The 16,356-nt window shown below is 40.8% G+C and overlaps 3 protein-coding genes across 3 annotated transcripts; 2 read left to right on the top strand and 1 right to left on the bottom strand.

Moving 5' to 3' along the window:
• The first annotated feature begins 798 nt into the window (after positions 1-798).
• imp3 (IMP U3 small nucleolar ribonucleoprotein 3) lies at positions 799-5,536 on the top strand. The gene is made up of 7 exons (XM_033650800.2): positions 799-1,032; positions 2,654-2,761; positions 3,889-3,963; positions 4,052-4,131; positions 4,277-4,328; positions 4,450-4,522; positions 4,782-5,536. The coding sequence occupies exons 1-7, from the start codon at positions 896-898 to the stop codon at positions 4,806-4,808; spliced, it is 552 nt and encodes a 183-aa protein (XP_033506691.2). The 5' UTR covers positions 799-895; the 3' UTR covers positions 4,809-5,536.
• Positions 5,374-8,315, bottom strand: sec22ba (SEC22 homolog B, vesicle trafficking protein a). The gene is made up of 5 exons (XM_033650799.2): positions 8,176-8,315; positions 6,786-6,895; positions 6,480-6,640; positions 6,245-6,391; positions 5,374-6,043 (listed from the first exon to the last, which is right to left on the bottom strand). Exons 1-5 carry the CDS (start codon positions 8,248-8,250, stop codon positions 5,889-5,891), a joined length of 648 nt encoding a protein of 215 aa, XP_033506690.1. The 5' UTR covers positions 8,251-8,315; the 3' UTR covers positions 5,374-5,888.
• A 14-nt stretch (positions 8,316-8,329) lies between these two features.
• On the top strand, positions 8,330-16,266 carry LOC117272075 (uncharacterized protein C1orf21 homolog). The gene is made up of 7 exons (XM_033650803.2): positions 8,330-8,452; positions 8,576-8,747; positions 9,852-9,993; positions 12,599-12,678; positions 14,609-14,679; positions 14,852-14,915; positions 15,327-16,266. Exons 3-7 carry the CDS (start codon positions 9,903-9,905, stop codon positions 15,363-15,365), a joined length of 345 nt encoding a protein of 114 aa, XP_033506694.1. The 5' UTR covers positions 8,330-8,452; positions 8,576-8,747; positions 9,852-9,902; the 3' UTR covers positions 15,366-16,266.
• Positions 16,267-16,356: the final 90 nt, after the last annotated feature.

Genomic DNA, 16,356 nt, shown 5'->3' with positions numbered 1-16,356 from the left:
AATCTGGATGGACAAGATACAATTCCTGCTTTTAACCTTTTATTCTTTAACTCCGGTGTGGTACTTTAATTTAAAATACAAAAATAGATAGATAAAGAAATGAAAAAGATTACTTTGGCCTGATATATTTTCTTTGAACATCCACTGGTTTGTACTAATTTAATAGGCATTAACGCTGAATTTCTTTATTGTAAATAAACCAGGTAGGGATACATTTAGTTTATACTAATTAAACCAAATGATGTAAAGTAAATTAAATTGGAAACACTGGTAGTGATGTAAGAAATTATTATATTATCCTGTCTCTTTTTTCCTGGGCTGTCTGTATTACCTCATATTTTATCTGTTTTTCTTTATTGACGTTTATCTCAAATTTTGTATGTATTAATACAATATTCTGTATGTATTCCTTCATATTTTGTCTGTTTTTCTTGACTGAATTTTAGGTCAATGCTTTTTTAATGTACATTTTAATTTTTATACTTTACCAATGCACATTTCTCCCCCATGAAGTAACGATGATGAAACTGATGTCTGGTTTTGGTTCTTTTGTTTGACCACTGCTCTAAATAAAGTTTTTAAAATATATATATATATATAATATTTTAGGGAGATAAAACAACACTGTGAATGTAAAGCTTTAATGTTTTAAATAATGGGGACGCCTGTTTAGCAAAGAGGTTTGAAAAAAAGGAGGTAAAGATGTTAAATTGTTTTTAGCTGCGTTTGATTGAATGTTGCGGTAGATGGCGCTGTAGCCCACGTTGACTTAAAGTTCGACCTTAAATGATCGTCGAAGAAGAAGCACACGCGTTCCCTGTGTTTTCTCATCAGTCTCAGTGGTGAGGAGGTCGTCTCGTAATTAAACTGTGTTTAGCCAGTGAATGTCGTAAAAATGGTGCGTAAATTAAAGCACCATGAGCAGAAGTTGTTGAAGAAGGTTGACTTCATTAACTGGGAGGTGGACAACAACCTGCACGAGGTCAAAGTACTGCGGAAGTATCACATCGAAAAGAGGGAGGACTACACCAAGTAAGAAACACAACGGCTCTGTGGATGTAGTGCTGGCTACAGTACACTTTGCTTACCTTGTTTTTGCCTTAAATTTACCCAATGTACGATTAAAAACGTCAAGTGTGTATATTTTGAGTTTAAGGGAATATTTAAAGCACAAAATGATTATGGGCGTATCAACTGCTCGCCCTGTGTTGCGTTTAATCCACGAAGAAAACCGTATTTTCCCACATGCCTCCACGATGAACGGGGAATCCAAAAACCGACCAAATAATTGAGGAATTGAAGTCATAGGAGACCACGTTTAAACTTTATCAAAAACATCTCTAAATATGTTATCCAAGTCTCATTTATTCAGTTGTATGCTCACTACATCCCAGACAGCTGAAATGTATCCATGCTCCCTTCAAAGCCAGACTCCATTTATAGTTATAGTAATTTTATATTTTATAGTGACTTTGGTGAATCCAAACTAACCCTTTAAAACACCAAAGGCACAATTGTGGGCGTGACATTGAGTTAAAGAGAAATGTAAGAAGCTCTCTGCACTCTTGACAGTTGAGTCCCCAGCTCTAGCTCTGACCATTCCTGAAAAGGGAATTTTTATCAAGCTTCAAACAAGTCTAAAATGCTCCTTATCTTTTGTACATTCTCAGTTGTAGTCAACTTTCTCATTCCATTCCAACTTTTGGGAATATTTAAAGTTGGAGTTTCTATGTGAATGTATGAGTGAAGAAATAGGCTTTTACGTGTTTGAAAAACGTTGAATTTGAATATTCTTCTGCTCATTTGAATGATGAGAATTTCTTGGAAAACGGTGAATATTTCAGAAAGTTATGAAGATATGAATGAAACAACACAAGCACACATATCCCAATTTAGCTGGGTATTTTGAGGTTTGAATGATATGTTGAAAAATGTGGAGGGAGTAGGGTGACAAAAAGTGGGCCGAATTTTTGTGTAGAATAACATACGGTGGGAATGCAACAAACTGATGGAGGCAGTCGTAGACCAGCAGCTCCTGTGTTCAGCGAGGTTAAATTACTGTTTTTGTCAATGGAGTCTGGCTTAGGAGGGAGCATAGATAAGTTTCTCTTTCCGATGAGTTCCGTGTTGAAAAGGGTCTGTCTGGGAAGTACTGAGCATACAACTGGATATACAAAACTTGGATTATACTGCATGAGTTGTGTGAGAGTTTGTAAACAGATGGTTTGATGTTGTTAAACATGGTCACCTATGACTTCTAGACATTAAGAATTTTATGTTTTCTGGATTCTTCGTTCATTGTGGAGACAAGGTTTTCTTCTCAAATTCAACATGACATAGGGTGAGTAAGTGTGGGAGTCAAAAGGTGACTTCTGAAATAGTTAGATTAACATTTAAATCAAAAATATTTCTCATCTTATTTCACAGTACAGCTAAAGTTTCACCAAAATTGCCAAATAATAGATACCAGAGCTTAAAGCCTGAAGATTGTTATAAACTTTGTGTCAGAATTTTTAAACCTTTATATTAATTATATAACTTGAATGAACCAAATTATGTCAAATTCTACTTGTTTTAAGGTTATTAACTGACCAGAACAAATATAGACATACAATACCAAATTCATTTTTTAGTAATCATGTTTCTCTCTCAGGTACAACAAGCTGAGTCGAAACATCAGAGATCTTGCCCAGAAAATCAGAGACCTGGATGAGAAAGATGGCTTCAGAGCTCAGAGCACACACCGACTGCTGGAAAAACTGTGAGTTTCTCCGTATGATGTTGTTTGCTTTGATAGAGTCATCTAATAACTTTCAGTCAACACCTGGGGCCTGTGTCACTAAGCGAGATATGTGAGTTATCCTGCTCCGTTTGGGCTTAAAGGGACCGGTCACCCCCAAATCAAGATTCAAGATTACATACATTTCCTCTTACATGTATTTATCAATCTAGATTGTTTTACTGTGAGCTGCTGAGTGTTGGAGATATCAGCTGTAGAGATGTCTGCCTTCTCTCGAATATAATGGAACTAGATGGCACTCAGCTTGTGGTGTAACTACTCATGGACGAGAAGCTCGTGCTTGTGACAGCGTGACATGTAAACATTAATTGCCGTCCTCCTCGGCTGAGCTGTAACATTAGCTAGCTCACTGGTGCCAGTGAGCGAGCCGTAGATGCTCACTTCCTTTACAGTGTAGGTGATGACCTTGTTTAAACTGTTGTTGTTATCCTGACGTGACTTTAGCCAAAGGGCCTACGTGACTTCAGTCGTGGTTTGGTGGAGTTCTGGCTCAATTTGGGAGAATCAGTTGTTCTCTGAGCCAGGTTTTTGAATGGCAGGAAATAACACTTGGAAAGTACCAACAGTACCAACAATGCTTGTTTGTCACACACTATGAATTGTCATGATGTATCAAGTCTTTGGCTTTTTCTCTTGAGATTAAATGACCCTCAGTTGTGCAACTCTTTGTCTGAGCCTCTCTTGTTTTAAGTCTTGTTTATGCTACATCACCTTCTGCACGGTGATACGGTTGGTGGGTGTAGTTTGGTAGAAAGAAAATAGTTCCTACATGAAACTGCTCACAACAAGGTCTGTGGATTATCTTGAGTAACTGCGTCATGATTTCTGGAAAGAGACATTGCTGTTGAGTTTTTATTAATACCCCTGCATTTCCACGGGGGTATCACCTTTTCATCCTCTGTCACATTAAGTACATCAGGACAAGTTAAAAGGAGGAGTTAAAAGATAAAGATGACAACAATTTTCATGACACAGGCTCCTCCGTACTGACACGCAGTAGTGTTTGTTGTCCTTTGTGGTTTTGGACACTCTTATTTATCTGTTTAAAATCACATCACACTGATAATCTTATTGTTTCTTCACATAAGGTACAGTATCGGCCTCTTGCCCACCAAACAGAATCTGTCCCTCACAGAGAAAGTCACAGCTTCTTCATTCTGCAGGTAAATCACCCTAAAAACATGTTATACTCTAATTATGTGATCATATATCACCAGTCTGTCGTTCGCTTCACCTGTGTGACTCCTGCAGGAGGAGGCTGCCCAGCATCATGCTGAACCTCCGTATGGCTCAGAACCTGAAGACAGCCATCACCTTCATCGAACAAGGACGTATCCCTCAGCACTGCATTACTGCAAGAGTTTATGTTCTGGTAGTGAAGTTTTATGTCTTGAATTTCCTCTGAGAGATTGGTGTGTTTTGTCTCCGCCCAAGCGTTCAAAGTGTTTTGCAGTTTTGACCTTGACTCAGTCTCAGATGTGCGCGTCGGCCCAGACATCGTCACAGACCCAGCGTTTCTCGTCACAAGGTCAGTGTCCACATTTTGTTTTGTCCTGAACCACCATTTAATGCAGCATTTCACACAAACTGTCCCATTCTGCAGACAATGAAATTAATATTGACGTTATTATTGTGACTTTTTTTTCCAGAAATATGGAAGATTTTGTCACATGGGTGGACTCCTCCAAGATCAAGCAGCATGTCATGAATTATAATGATGAGGTGAGTTTTCAGGAGCCGCTCACATATCTGCTGTAACAGGGTGGACGCGTGTCCTTGAAATGCCTTGCCACACATTTAAAGTGGTATTAAAAAGGACTTAAATTGTTTATAGCTGTACACACACTGCGTAACTGTTTAGTTTCAATGCAAATGACCATCTTGTGTTTGAATCAGAGTCATGAATCTACAAGTGTCACTGATGATTTTTCTGGACTAAAGTCTGATGCTGATTAAAACAACCGCTGTGTTTCTTTTGCAGAGAGACGACTTTGATCTGATGGCATAAGCCTGTTGTCTAACATCCATTCATCACCCTGGAGGACAAGAAAGGGACGAGAACTCTGCTCTTGTAATGGTGCCGTGAAAAACTCTACAACCCAGAAGTCAACAACAACAACAGGAAGTCGAGTTTCCTCGGAGCAGGGGCGGCAGGAGCGCACTTCCAGGCTTTACATTGTTCACCTCTCTTTTGATATCGTCGACATCTGCAACTAAAATCTGATCTATCGACAGTTAACCATCTGAGACTGTATTTATGCCTGTCAGTATCACGTGCTCCTCCACAGACTCTCAGTGGTTTCACTCCAACACTGATCGTCCACTCTCTGGTTGTACAGAGCAGCTTCCAGAGGTGTGTAGATGATTGCTCCTTCTCCTGTACGTCCACATTGTTTACTCTGCATGTTCTTTGTGTGAACATGAGCTGGATTCACAGGGTGTGTATGTACAGAATGTGACTGTCACTGTGTGTTCATGATATTATAGGTATACTGTGCAGGAATTGTTGGTTAGTCAGCCCCATCCTCTCCTTCAGTGCTCGCCAGACAAAATGAAAGCCAAGCCCAGTGAAATCCTGCATGGTATACCTTTAACATAACTTGTGTCAGAAATACAGCTGTGAATCAGAAACGACAATTTGATAAATATTTAATATTTTCACTAAGACATTGTCACAATGTAAACTTTTTGACCAATAAACATTCTTTTGTCACAGTATTAAGACTTTAAACAAAACCTGCAGATTCATACATGGTTTCTCTTTAATGCTCAAACTCTGAAAGAAACCCCTATACCAGGTTAGACATGTTAACTATCAACACATTGCTCTAAATATTCCAGTTAGCAGATGTACTTGAACTCACCATGAAGCATTTCTATACACAGATGAGTCCCATCACAGACCTATGGCTCAGTTTATACTGTATATATGGCACAAGTCAAAGCTGGATAAAGCACAGAAAAGGATTTCTACCTTCAGTAGGGACTGATGATCCCTTTAAGGCACCCTGGTATAGAACAACTGTAACAGGATCAGTGTAGATGCATTTTCACCCTCTCCCATATGTCAGAGTCCTTTGAGAGTCCATCAGAGCCACCAGAAACGCACATAAACGACGAGTGTGATGAAGAACACTGCCACAGCAGCCACCTTAGCGTATGTGGAGCGGGTGTTGAGGTCTTTGGCATCGCTACGGTACTTCTTCGACAGGCTGGACAGATTGCTTGCTTTTGTGTCGAGAGCTGAGGGGAATAAAAGTATCAAGATGAGATGAATGGGACACTTTCAAAGACAAAAACTGACTTTGAAGTACAATCGACATCTCTGACACACACACAGTAAAGTTAGATTTTCACAAAGGTAGTAGTGACAGCAAAGTTGTTACTGGTTTGGTTCTTGGTATTTTGTCCCTGGCTAAATTAGTTTTTTGTTCCTGTACTTACCAGAGAGAGATTCTCCTCTTTGCAGAACTTCCTCAATATTTGCCACCATAATTCTCTGGACGTCCTGTAGCTCTGTGTTAATACTGCTGAAGTTCCTCCTGGCCCTGCTGTCAATGTACGATTTCTTTGTCTTCTGGATGTATGTATCTGGAACAATGCATGTATGACATAATTTTAGTCAGATTTTATTATTTCTGCAGAAGGTAAAAATGTACCACATCACAAATAGTCTTACCAAACTCGATGAAAGAGTATGGTCTCGTCACTGTGGGCACTCTCCGTCCATACTGATCATAGAACTCACTGTGGAGGTCTTCAAGGTATGCAAAAACCATCTTTTTGGGGAAGGAAGCCTCACAGAGGAACAAGTAGCATACACCCTGTGCTATTACATAGCTGAGAACGAAAAATACAAGTTCAGTCTAACTCAGTGGTTATTTTATGAGTTTGATGCCTGGTATCAAACTAAATCTCACCAAACTAACTGCACAACATCACAGAAGCAACGCGAATTTTCCTTTTGGTGCTAGTTGTAACTTACTGGAAGTTCATGTCCCCGGCCTCCAGGGTACAGCGCTCCGGGCTTTGAGCATTCAGTTTACGGAAGAGCTGCTTGGCCTGGCTCTGGTACTGCTGGAGGTCTCTTCCTGACTGACAAAGCAAAAAAAAAATAGGTAAGTAAACATGAACAACACTCACAAATCCAAAAACTAGAGTGCTAAAACTCAAACTTGTGATGTCAGAGGGTTTAAAGACCGGAGCTGCTCCACAGACAATGAATGGTGAAAGATGTTATAGGTGACATTCAGAGCAGCCAGGGGAATGTTCTGAGTATATGGGTACATTTTCTGTTTCAGAACTGAGATCACTACATTAGAATAAAGCTCATTTGAGTATAAAAAAAACAAACATTCTGTAGGCTAACAAAATCAGGCTCCAACTAATATGTGGTGCAGCTCCAGACTTTATACAAGGGATGCACAACATGCCGATATGTTACAACTCGTGTAAATGATATCAATATATCCACTTTTCACCACCTAATTTTAGTGATCATCAGGTCTCTTCTGTAGTGGAATTAACATCATATTATGCATGCATTCTCTTATTGTGATGGCCCACCAGCAGATGGAGACATGAAATACAATGATTTTCAATGTATGTAATATTTAGTCATTGTGCAAATTAAGAAAAATGTGTTCTGATAGTTCATTGTAAAGAGATACTGGCCCATACCGATGACATGCCAGTATTATCAGCATGTTGGCCGATTCCGATATTTTATTTTACAGCCAATATCGGTCGATATTATTGTGCATCCTACTTTATACCTCGATGTCACAAGTTTGAGACTGGTTTCTGGCTTTGAGGGAGTAGCTCATATTCGCAAATATTAAATGAACTTTCCAAGGGATAGAAATAACATAGTGGAATTATTAATTTAGATGGCGCCCCCCTTTAATATATTTGACAGGTTAATGTGAAAGTCATGCTTATTGGTAGACGGAGCTAATATTCAATGTTAAACCTCAAACCTTTTACGAAGAATTGACCAATTTTTCTGCATTAAATATATGTTCATTTTAGCTAAATTTTGAATAAGCTGTTTTATTTCCACATTTTTTCAGTAAAATGATTTACACAGTGATGGGCTGCAGAAATGTTAACTTAGCTACGTATGTTAACGTTATGTTTTTAAGTTATAGTGTTATTAAATAAATTGCTGCTTCGTGGATTACCTACCGTATTTATATACCGAATTTCCAATTCACTATTAAAAATCAAAATTAAGTCTTTAAGCTTGTTTTTGGGAGGTCTACGCCTTGGCGGATAAGCTAGCAGTCTTAAATATGACATTTTTTGAATAGGGTTTGGCGTGTAGTGCTCCTCATATAGAGGGGTTATATGGGGAAGCTAGCTTTCATTCATACCTGTTCATCCTCCTGTATCGACGCAGCGAGCGGAAGTCCGTCCGACACACGAGCGATCATCGTTAGTGAAGTCATGTCGATGCAGGTCAACAATCGGCGGCGTTAGCTGTCGGGTTTTGTCGCAGGGAGTCAACTTTAAAAACTTTGAATGTTTCTATGCTGTCAACTTTGATGATGCGGAAAGAACGAGCAGACCGGAAGTTCCTGGTGCGCCGCCGAAATATGCCCGAGTGGCAACTGATGAAACTTCGTCGTCAAATTTCCATCGCTTAAAAAGGTAAGATGGTGTGTCTTGCGCCGTAAATAACAGCGAGTCCTCAACAAATATATAAAATTCAATTCTTATTTTACTTGTTTATTTATTTGCTAACCGTTTGGCGCCATGTTATGACTTTAACAGAGTATGAGGCCATGAGCTCCGACCAGACAGCTGGCAGACGGACTGACTGCATCTCCACTGCTGATGCCTGTATTGAGCCGAGAGGTGCAGATGATGCGGTCTGTCTGGGTCCTCCGTCTGGAGTGAAGCCTCTCTGAACTACAACCAGAGGAACCATGGACAAACCAGGGAGGTAATTCTGCCCTATCGGTGCATGTTTATTTTGCAATCTATTGTTTGTTTGGATCCGTATTTGCCATATCGTGTCGGCGCTTCCTGCTGGCCGTGCAATGGCTGCTCTTTTCGCACCTTCTATTGTTATTATTTGTTTAAGGAATCCCGATCGTTACCCCCGCTCTGTGATGTTGTGAAATGACACGATGGTTGACATTTTGCAGGTTAAAGCGAATGCATATCTCGTTCATTATTTGCTTGCCTATAATACCGTGAGATACCCCAGTGATGCACTGTCTATGTGCTGCAGCTTGTATCAATATAAATGCATAAATGTAGTGAGGATGATGATGATGATGATGATGATGTGTGCGGAGCAGCTGACTCTGCAGCTGCACTCAGCTGTGCGGTCAGCGCGTTTAGGATCAGCCATATGGAGATCAATCACCCTGCATATTCCAGAGCTTTAATGCACAACACCATTTGTGATTTGGTCAAACGCTCCGTCATGTTTGCCACAGTGCTGCGGGTTTTACAAGCCGATATAACGATGGAGATGGGCGCACTTGTGCGGCGGCCACAGTTTAATCCTCTGAGCGCCACAGAAACCCCCCATTCACTAATAGAAATGACCCGTCTGCTTGGCACGGTGGCATCTTGACAGCTTGAAAGGCCTTATTGTTGCGGTGCAGCTGGCACCGCCGTGCGCACGTTCTGATTGGTGCTTTCCCAGACCGGCGTGTGCATGATTCACAGCCCGACTGCACCGTCTATCTTACTGTCTTTTCATGAATAAATAGGGATGCCCGCGTCTTTTAACTCTAGGGTGGGGCGCTTCATGACTAATTGATTATGAAAAATGAGTGATTCCCAAGCTGGAGTTCAGGGGAATTCTTCCTCTGTGAAATAAAGATCTGTTTACTGTTATTTCCTTTAAGAGGTAAGCCCTTTCAGTAATGATAATTACAGGGGCCACACTCTCAAATGGATGTCTCTAAGGAGAGATGCTCCTCAGATGATTTCCCCAGAGACAGACCTTAATCAAGAGGCTTGTCAGTGATCTGAGGCTCACAAAATAACTTCCTGAACTCACATATCTCACCATACTGTGTCACGACCTCAGGTGTGCCTGTAATGCTCAGGGGTGAGGAGGAGAGCAGCTGAGGAGGAGGAGATGGGCTGCACCTCTGCCAAGCAGGTGTCAGCCGTGCCCAACGGTGAGGAGGGCCAGAATAAAGCCTACAGCAATGGGGACCTTCTCTCTGGTCAGTCTGTTTACTGCACACATTTTCCCATGCACCTCTATGTTTAGGTGCTATTCTGCTCTCTTAATATCCTTGTTTTAGTTCTGGTTGAGACTGGACTTTTGATAGATATGAAATATTTGCCACAATTCATCAGTGTTATTCATTGTTGACATGGAAGTTTATTTGTAAAACTTCTTGCAATGCCTGGATTTTTAAAGGTTAGGCAACATTATGTTTATATGAGTATTTAAAAAAAAGTCCACTGTGTAGAAGAAACATTTATTTTTCTTGAAAATTGTTAGCAATATTGAATAGTGATCCAGATGCTCTCAGATAATGATGGAACTGTTGATTAGTGCTTTATTAAAGGCAGGTGTGCATGAAAGGTCAGTTAGAGCTATATAAGGTGCTACCATTGTTTTTAAATTGAATCTTTTCTAGGGGTGCTACTAACAATGAATTTTATCATCAGTTAATGCAGCAGTAATGTTGTGCTAATTGTTTGGCCCATGAAATGCTTTTAAAAATGTCACAGTTTTTCAAAGCCAAAAATGTAAATCTCCAAATGTGTTGTTTATCTGAACAAGAGTCTAAATCCTCAAGATATTCAATTTAGCATTATGTAAGAAAACAGCGACAGATTCTCACACTTGACAAGCTTGTAATTGTGTGGTATTTTTGCCTGAAAAGGAACTCAAAATGTCGCCTCACAATAAGAGGATCACCGGTTCGGGTAGGGGAGCCCCTCTGTGCAGAGGTTGCATGTTCTCCCCGTGTCTGTGTGGTTTTCTCTGGGTACTCCAGCTTCCTCCCACAGTCCAAAGACATGCAGGTTAATTGGTGACTCTAAATTGTCCGTAGGTGTGAATATGAGTGTGAATGGTTGTCTGTCTCTATGTGTCAGCCCTGTGATAGTCTGGCAACTTGTCCAGGGTGTACCCTGCTTCTCACCCAATGTCAGCTGGGATAGGCTCCAGCCCCTCCGTGATCCCCAACAGGATAAGCGGCTACGGAAAATGAATGACTGAAATACAAGTAAAGAAAGTACAAAAATAGCTGCAGGTATGAGTAAGCCTTAGTCACTGCTGGGATGTAAAAGAATAACTCATATTGCTCTGTAAACAGAATGAGTATTTTCATAGGTTTCATCTCAAGTTTTTTAATATAAACTGGAGGTCAGATGGGACAGAAAAGTTGTGCTTTAAAAAAAAAAAGATAATAATGATAATAGAAGAACACTGTGTAAATGCAAACTTAAATGGACAGATCCCCGCAACCACATAGTTTTCCTCTTACCTGTAGTGCTATTCATCAGTCATCAGTCTTCATCAGACTTTGTTTGGTGTGAGATGCAGAGTGTTGGAGATATCAGCCGTAGAGATGTCTGTCTTCTCTCCAACTAGATGGCACTCGACTAGTGGTGCTCAAAGTGCCAAGAAATAATACACCAGCAATGTCTCTTTCCAGAAATCATGATCCGGTTACTCAAGATAATCCACAGACCTTGTTGTGAGCAGTTTCATGTAGGAACTATTTTCTTTCTTCCGAACTACACCCACCAACCGTATCATGGCACAGAGGGAAGCGTGCATCAACTGCTAGCTCACCTAGCACCACTGAGCAAGTTAACGTTACAGCTCAGCCGAAGAGGACGCCATTACATCTCACACTGTCATGAGTGCAAGCCTCTTGTCCATGAGCAGATGCACGCTTTCCTCAGATGTAGTTTGGTAGAAAGAACATAGTTCCGACATGAAACTGCTCACAACAAGGTGTGTGGATTATCTTTGAGGTTATGAGTTAAGTTGTGATTTCTGGAAAGAGAAATAACTGTCTGTGAACTTCAATAATAACTTGCACCCCATTAAAGGGCTAGTTTGGTATTTTTGAAGTGGGGTTGTTTGAGTTACTTATCCAGAGTCAGTGTATTACATACAGTAGAGGTCAGTCAATGCACCCTCAGTTTGGAGAAGCAGCAAAATGTATTTTAGCTTTCTAAAAAAATCACTATCAGTTAAGGTTTATGCCACATTTAGAATATTTTCAGCACTTGACCTTGCTGTCACTGAAGCTGTTACATATGCTCTCTTCAAAGCCAGACTCCTGCAGAAACAGTGGTTTCAGCTCACAGAACACCGGAGCTACCTCAAATTCATATCTACTGGAGGTTATACACTTGACATGGATAAAGACCTCATACAACCCCACTGTAAAAAATCATAACTATCCCTTTAATCTGATGAGTTGTGAGTGCATGAGTCCATCTGGCCTTCATTACTATGCATCGCAACTGTATTTTCATTTCCTCCATTCTACATGCGTGGGAGTGAGATGGAGGAGGGGGCTGTGCATGTGCGAGAGAAAAGATGGAGAGGCAGAGAAAAGAAGAGAATCGGGCTGACAGCTCATGTGTTCGCGGCTCGCCAACCATTGTTAAGAGAGGATTTAGTCCAGAGCGTGAGAACTCAAGCACATAATTACTTTGCCAAGTACTGAACTGTGAGAACTATTAACCCAGAGGATTGTGCTGATCAGGGTGGCTGTGTGTGTCGTCCTCTGCTGTCGCGTATTAATAAGAGGAGATGTGCTCCCCCCTTTCTCTCTGTCTCCCACTCTGTCACAGATGAGTACAAGATGAAAGGGGTGGAGAAAGTCAAGTACATCAGTGGAGACGAGGGAGGAGTGGACGGACAGGACAGCACAGTGCGTGGCTCTATTTTACTCTTTGTATTCTATTTGTCATCTGTAATGGGACATTTACTGTATATTATGATAGCTTCTGTTTATCTGTAAAAATAGTCAATTTGTTGTCAAAATATGTCAAGACGTAAACTTTGTAATTAGACGTGTTTGCCTTATTATATAAGGCAACTGTAGAGTTCTCAGCCCAGTCGCCAGAGGAAATTGTTCCCATTATACTTTTCTGTAAACCACAAAAAGATTACATTTGCACATTTCACAAGTATCATATCATCGTTTCTAAAGTGATGTAGTTTATAAGCTGACTTTGTCATCTGGAGTTGAAGGGGATGGATGGGGTGTCACCCAGGGGAGATGCCTGCCAAGCTGCAGAGCATTGCAGGCTACTGATGGAGAGCAACAAACAACAAAACCTGTAGTGATTTAGCAAGTCATTGCTGTTTTCCAACAGCTTTTTAGGCTCTAAATGTGGGTGTTTTGTAGCGAACCATTGCTGTGTATCCTGCAGCTCTTTAGGCTCCAAACGTGGGTGTTATTTAGCAACCCGTTGCTATGTTTCCTGTATTTCTTAAGGTTCTAAATGTGGGTGTTTTGTAGTGACCCATTGCTGTGTTTCCTGTAGCTTTTCAGGCTCCTGACGGTGGTGTTATGTAGCAACCCGTCACTGTGTTTGTTGTGGCTCTCGAGGCTCTAAACATGGGTGTTTTGTAGCAACCCATCACTGTGTTTGTTGTGGCTCTTGCGGCTCTAAACATGGGTGTTTTGTAGCAACCAGTCACTGTTTTCCCCATGGCTTTTGAGGCTCTAAATATGGGTGTTTTATAGAGACCCATCGCTGTGTTTCCAACAGCTTTTCAGGCTCCTGACAGTTGGTTATGTAGCAACCCCTCCCTGTGTTTGTTATGGCTCTAAACATGGGTGTTTTGTAGCAACCAGTCACTGTGTTTCCTGCCACTTTTAAGGCTCTTAACATGGGTGTTTTGTAGCAACCTGTCACTGTGATCCCTGCAGCTTTTTAGGCTCTAAATGTGGGTGTTTTGTAGCAACCCATCACTGTGTTTGTTGCAGCTGTTCAGGCTCTAAATATAGGTGTTTTGTGGTGACCTTTTGCTGTGTTTCCTCCAGCTTTTTAGGCTCCAAACCTTGGTGTTTTGTAGCAATCCATCACTGTTTTCCCCATGGCTTTTGAGGCTCTAAATATGGGTGTTTTGTAGAGACCCATCGCTGTGTTTCCGACAGCTTTTCAGGCTCCTGACAGTGGTGTTATGTAGCAACCCCTCCCTGTGTTTGTTGTGGCTCCTAAGGCTCTAAACATGGGTGTTTTGTAGCAACCCGTCACTGTGTTTTCTGCAACTCTTTAGGCTCTAAGCATGGGTCTTTTGTGGTGACCTTTCGCAGTGTTTTCACCAGCTTTTTAGGCTCCAAACCTGGGTGTTCTGTAGCAATCCATCACTGTTTTCCCTGTGGCTTTTGGGGCTTTAAATGTGGGTGTTTTGTGGAAAACTGTCACGGTTTTTCCAGTGGGGGTTGTGCCATGAAAGGTGGTTGTTTTTTCAGAGACTTTGCTGTGTTTTCTGCCATAATAGTGGCACGAAACTGTTTTTTTTTTGTTTGTTTTTTTTTAAACTAAGATACCATTGCATTTCCAGGATTGCGCCCCCAAAACCAGGTATGATCTTTTCCTAACCATAACCAAGAAACATAAAGTTTCAGTGTATCTGCTACATCATGCAGATGTGCAAATGTAACGTATCCTTGGTTTGCAGAAACTTACAATGACAACATTTTTCCTGCGGACTGGGCTGAGAATTTCTTAATTAATTGTTATTTTTATTTCATGCTGTGTTTTCCATTTGCCTGAATAATGGGACATGAGACCACTTTTGGATCAGATGGTTGATTGTGTGTGTGTGCTTGCTTGGATATCTTGCAGGAGAAAAGTGCTCTCCTCGGTAAAGGTCAACACATGGATGAAACAGGGTCAAACGGGAATGGAAAGATTCTGTAAGTGTCACTGATTGATGATGCTATTGTTGCTATCGCAGTAGCATTAACATGGATTTATGTGTCGTACATTGGTTGTGTGTTTGTCTATTTTGTTAGACATCATCTAAACTGTTCATCATGATGAGTTACATCGGAAGGCCTTAACCTGCTGTACTATTTTCCTTTGCAGGAGCATCCACTCCTCAGAGAGTCAGCAGGAATTCTTCAGGATGTTGGATGAGAAAATAGAAAAAGTAAGAAATTGGAGCACCACTTTTTGTCTCTGTAGTTTGTTTTGGGGGTTTTTTTTGTAAAAAGCTCCTGCTAAATGACACAATGGAGGTTAATCCTATCACAGCAGCAAATCTGTAGCAAGTGAGGACACAACAGATGACATGATGATACCTAAAAAAAAAAAAAAAAAAAAAAAGCCTCAATCTGTCACGTCCTGTGCTTTTTACTGGTGTGGTTATTTAAAGTACGTATTGTTGAAAACAGGATTCACTGAGTGCTGCAGTGGTGGACAAAGTACACAACTATTATTATACATTGAATTTTGAATACATTTGCCATAGCATGATATATATCAATATTGTGATAATAAGAATATGAAATACACACTCATAGACAGACTGAAAATGTAATGCACACTTTTTTCTTTACAGGGCCGTGACTACTGCTCAGAGGAGGACGATATGACATAGCACTGTGGTCGTGTATCCGTCAGTCCCAATATCAAAAAACTTTCATGGCAGTGTTATGGATGGATCGTACCATGTGTTACCATGTAGAGGGGGACTGTCCCTCGTATGTACACGCCTGTGAAAAACAGATTACTGACTTGAATCAAGCACCTTTTTGCGCTCCTGCTCACAACCTCAGTTCATGTTCATATATCAACCAAGAGAGAAATGACCCCAAATCAAAGATGGTTTAGTATTTTTATTCCTTAATGAAGCCATTACAGGATGCCAGAGATGTTGGGATTTAAAACACACCTGCTTTTCTTTCCCTCCTTGGATATAAGTCATGGAACATGGCCGTCACTGAGACTTCCTATAGACATTTGAAACTGTTGCACATATAAATCAACAGCAGAAGCAACCCGCGCTCTCGTGGACACTCAGAGCGAAAATAATGTCTCTATCTGCATCATTTTGAATATTTCGTCCTTGAATGCCTCCCTGAGAAGTCAACAGTTTTGAAACTTCCTGCATTCCAAGACACAGTATGAACCTCTTTTTTACAGTATGTCGACCAGTACGGTGTGTTTGTCTGTCCATGTCTGTTTCTGCGATGATGTAGAGTATTTATGTTGAATAAGGCTCAGGGTTGAAGTGTTGTAATCTCTGTCTCATGTAGTCAAGTCCTTCCTACCATTAAGACACTGTTGCACCATTAAAAAGACACTCATGCACTCACACTGCAGGGTTACTGACGTCCCCTGTGTCAGTATCCGTCCCTACTAAAACCCCGCAGGGTGGACACAGCTACGTCACATAGAAGTCTGATTTCGCTCACCGGTGTTATGTTGTGTTCAGTTTCTATGTTGAATTTTTGTTTTTCTAGAAAAATAAAAAGTGTTTTCAGTAAGTTATCCACCCAGATGATGATGTGGTTTTACTTTGAAGAAAAGCCAACAGAACAACCTGCCAGGTGAATCATTTTGTCAACAATAATACTTATTACAGCTCA

Source organism: Epinephelus lanceolatus, chromosome 12 (assembly GCF_041903045.1).
Source record: "Epinephelus lanceolatus isolate andai-2023 chromosome 12, ASM4190304v1, whole genome shotgun sequence".
Classification (NCBI taxonomy): Eukaryota; Metazoa; Chordata; class Actinopteri; order Perciformes; family Serranidae; genus Epinephelus; species Epinephelus lanceolatus.
This window is presented reverse-complemented; position numbering and strand designations above follow the sequence as displayed.

Coding starts and splice junctions, on each gene's coding strand:
- imp3 (XM_033650800.2), top strand. CDS start 896: ATGGTGCGTAAATTAAAGCACCATGAGCAGAAGTTGTTGAAGAAGGTT. Junction 1,033..2,653: donor AAGAGGGAGGACTACACCAA/GTAAGAAACACA, acceptor TTTCTCTCTCAG/GTACAACAAGCTGAGTCGAA. Junction 4,329..4,449: donor CCAGCGTTTCTCGTCACAAG/GTCAGTGTCCAC, acceptor TTTTTTTTCCAG/AAATATGGAAGATTTTGTCA.
- sec22ba (XM_033650799.2), bottom strand. CDS start 8,250: ATGACTTCACTAACGATGATCGCTCGTGTGTCGGACGGACTTCCGCTC. Junction 6,896..8,175: donor CGATACAGGAGGATGAACAG/GTATGAATGAAA, acceptor TTGCTTTGTCAG/TCAGGAAGAGACCTCCAGCA. Junction 6,044..6,244: donor AAGAGGAGAATCTCTCTCTG/GTAAGTACAGGA, acceptor TATTCCCCTCAG/CTCTCGACACAAAAGCAAGC.
- LOC117272075 (XM_033650803.2), top strand. CDS start 9,903: ATGGGCTGCACCTCTGCCAAGCAGGTGTCAGCCGTGCCCAACGGTGAG. Junction 9,994..12,598: donor CAATGGGGACCTTCTCTCTG/GTCAGTCTGTTT, acceptor ACTCTGTCACAG/ATGAGTACAAGATGAAAGGG. Junction 14,680..14,851: donor AACGGGAATGGAAAGATTCT/GTAAGTGTCACT, acceptor TTTCCTTTGCAG/GAGCATCCACTCCTCAGAGA.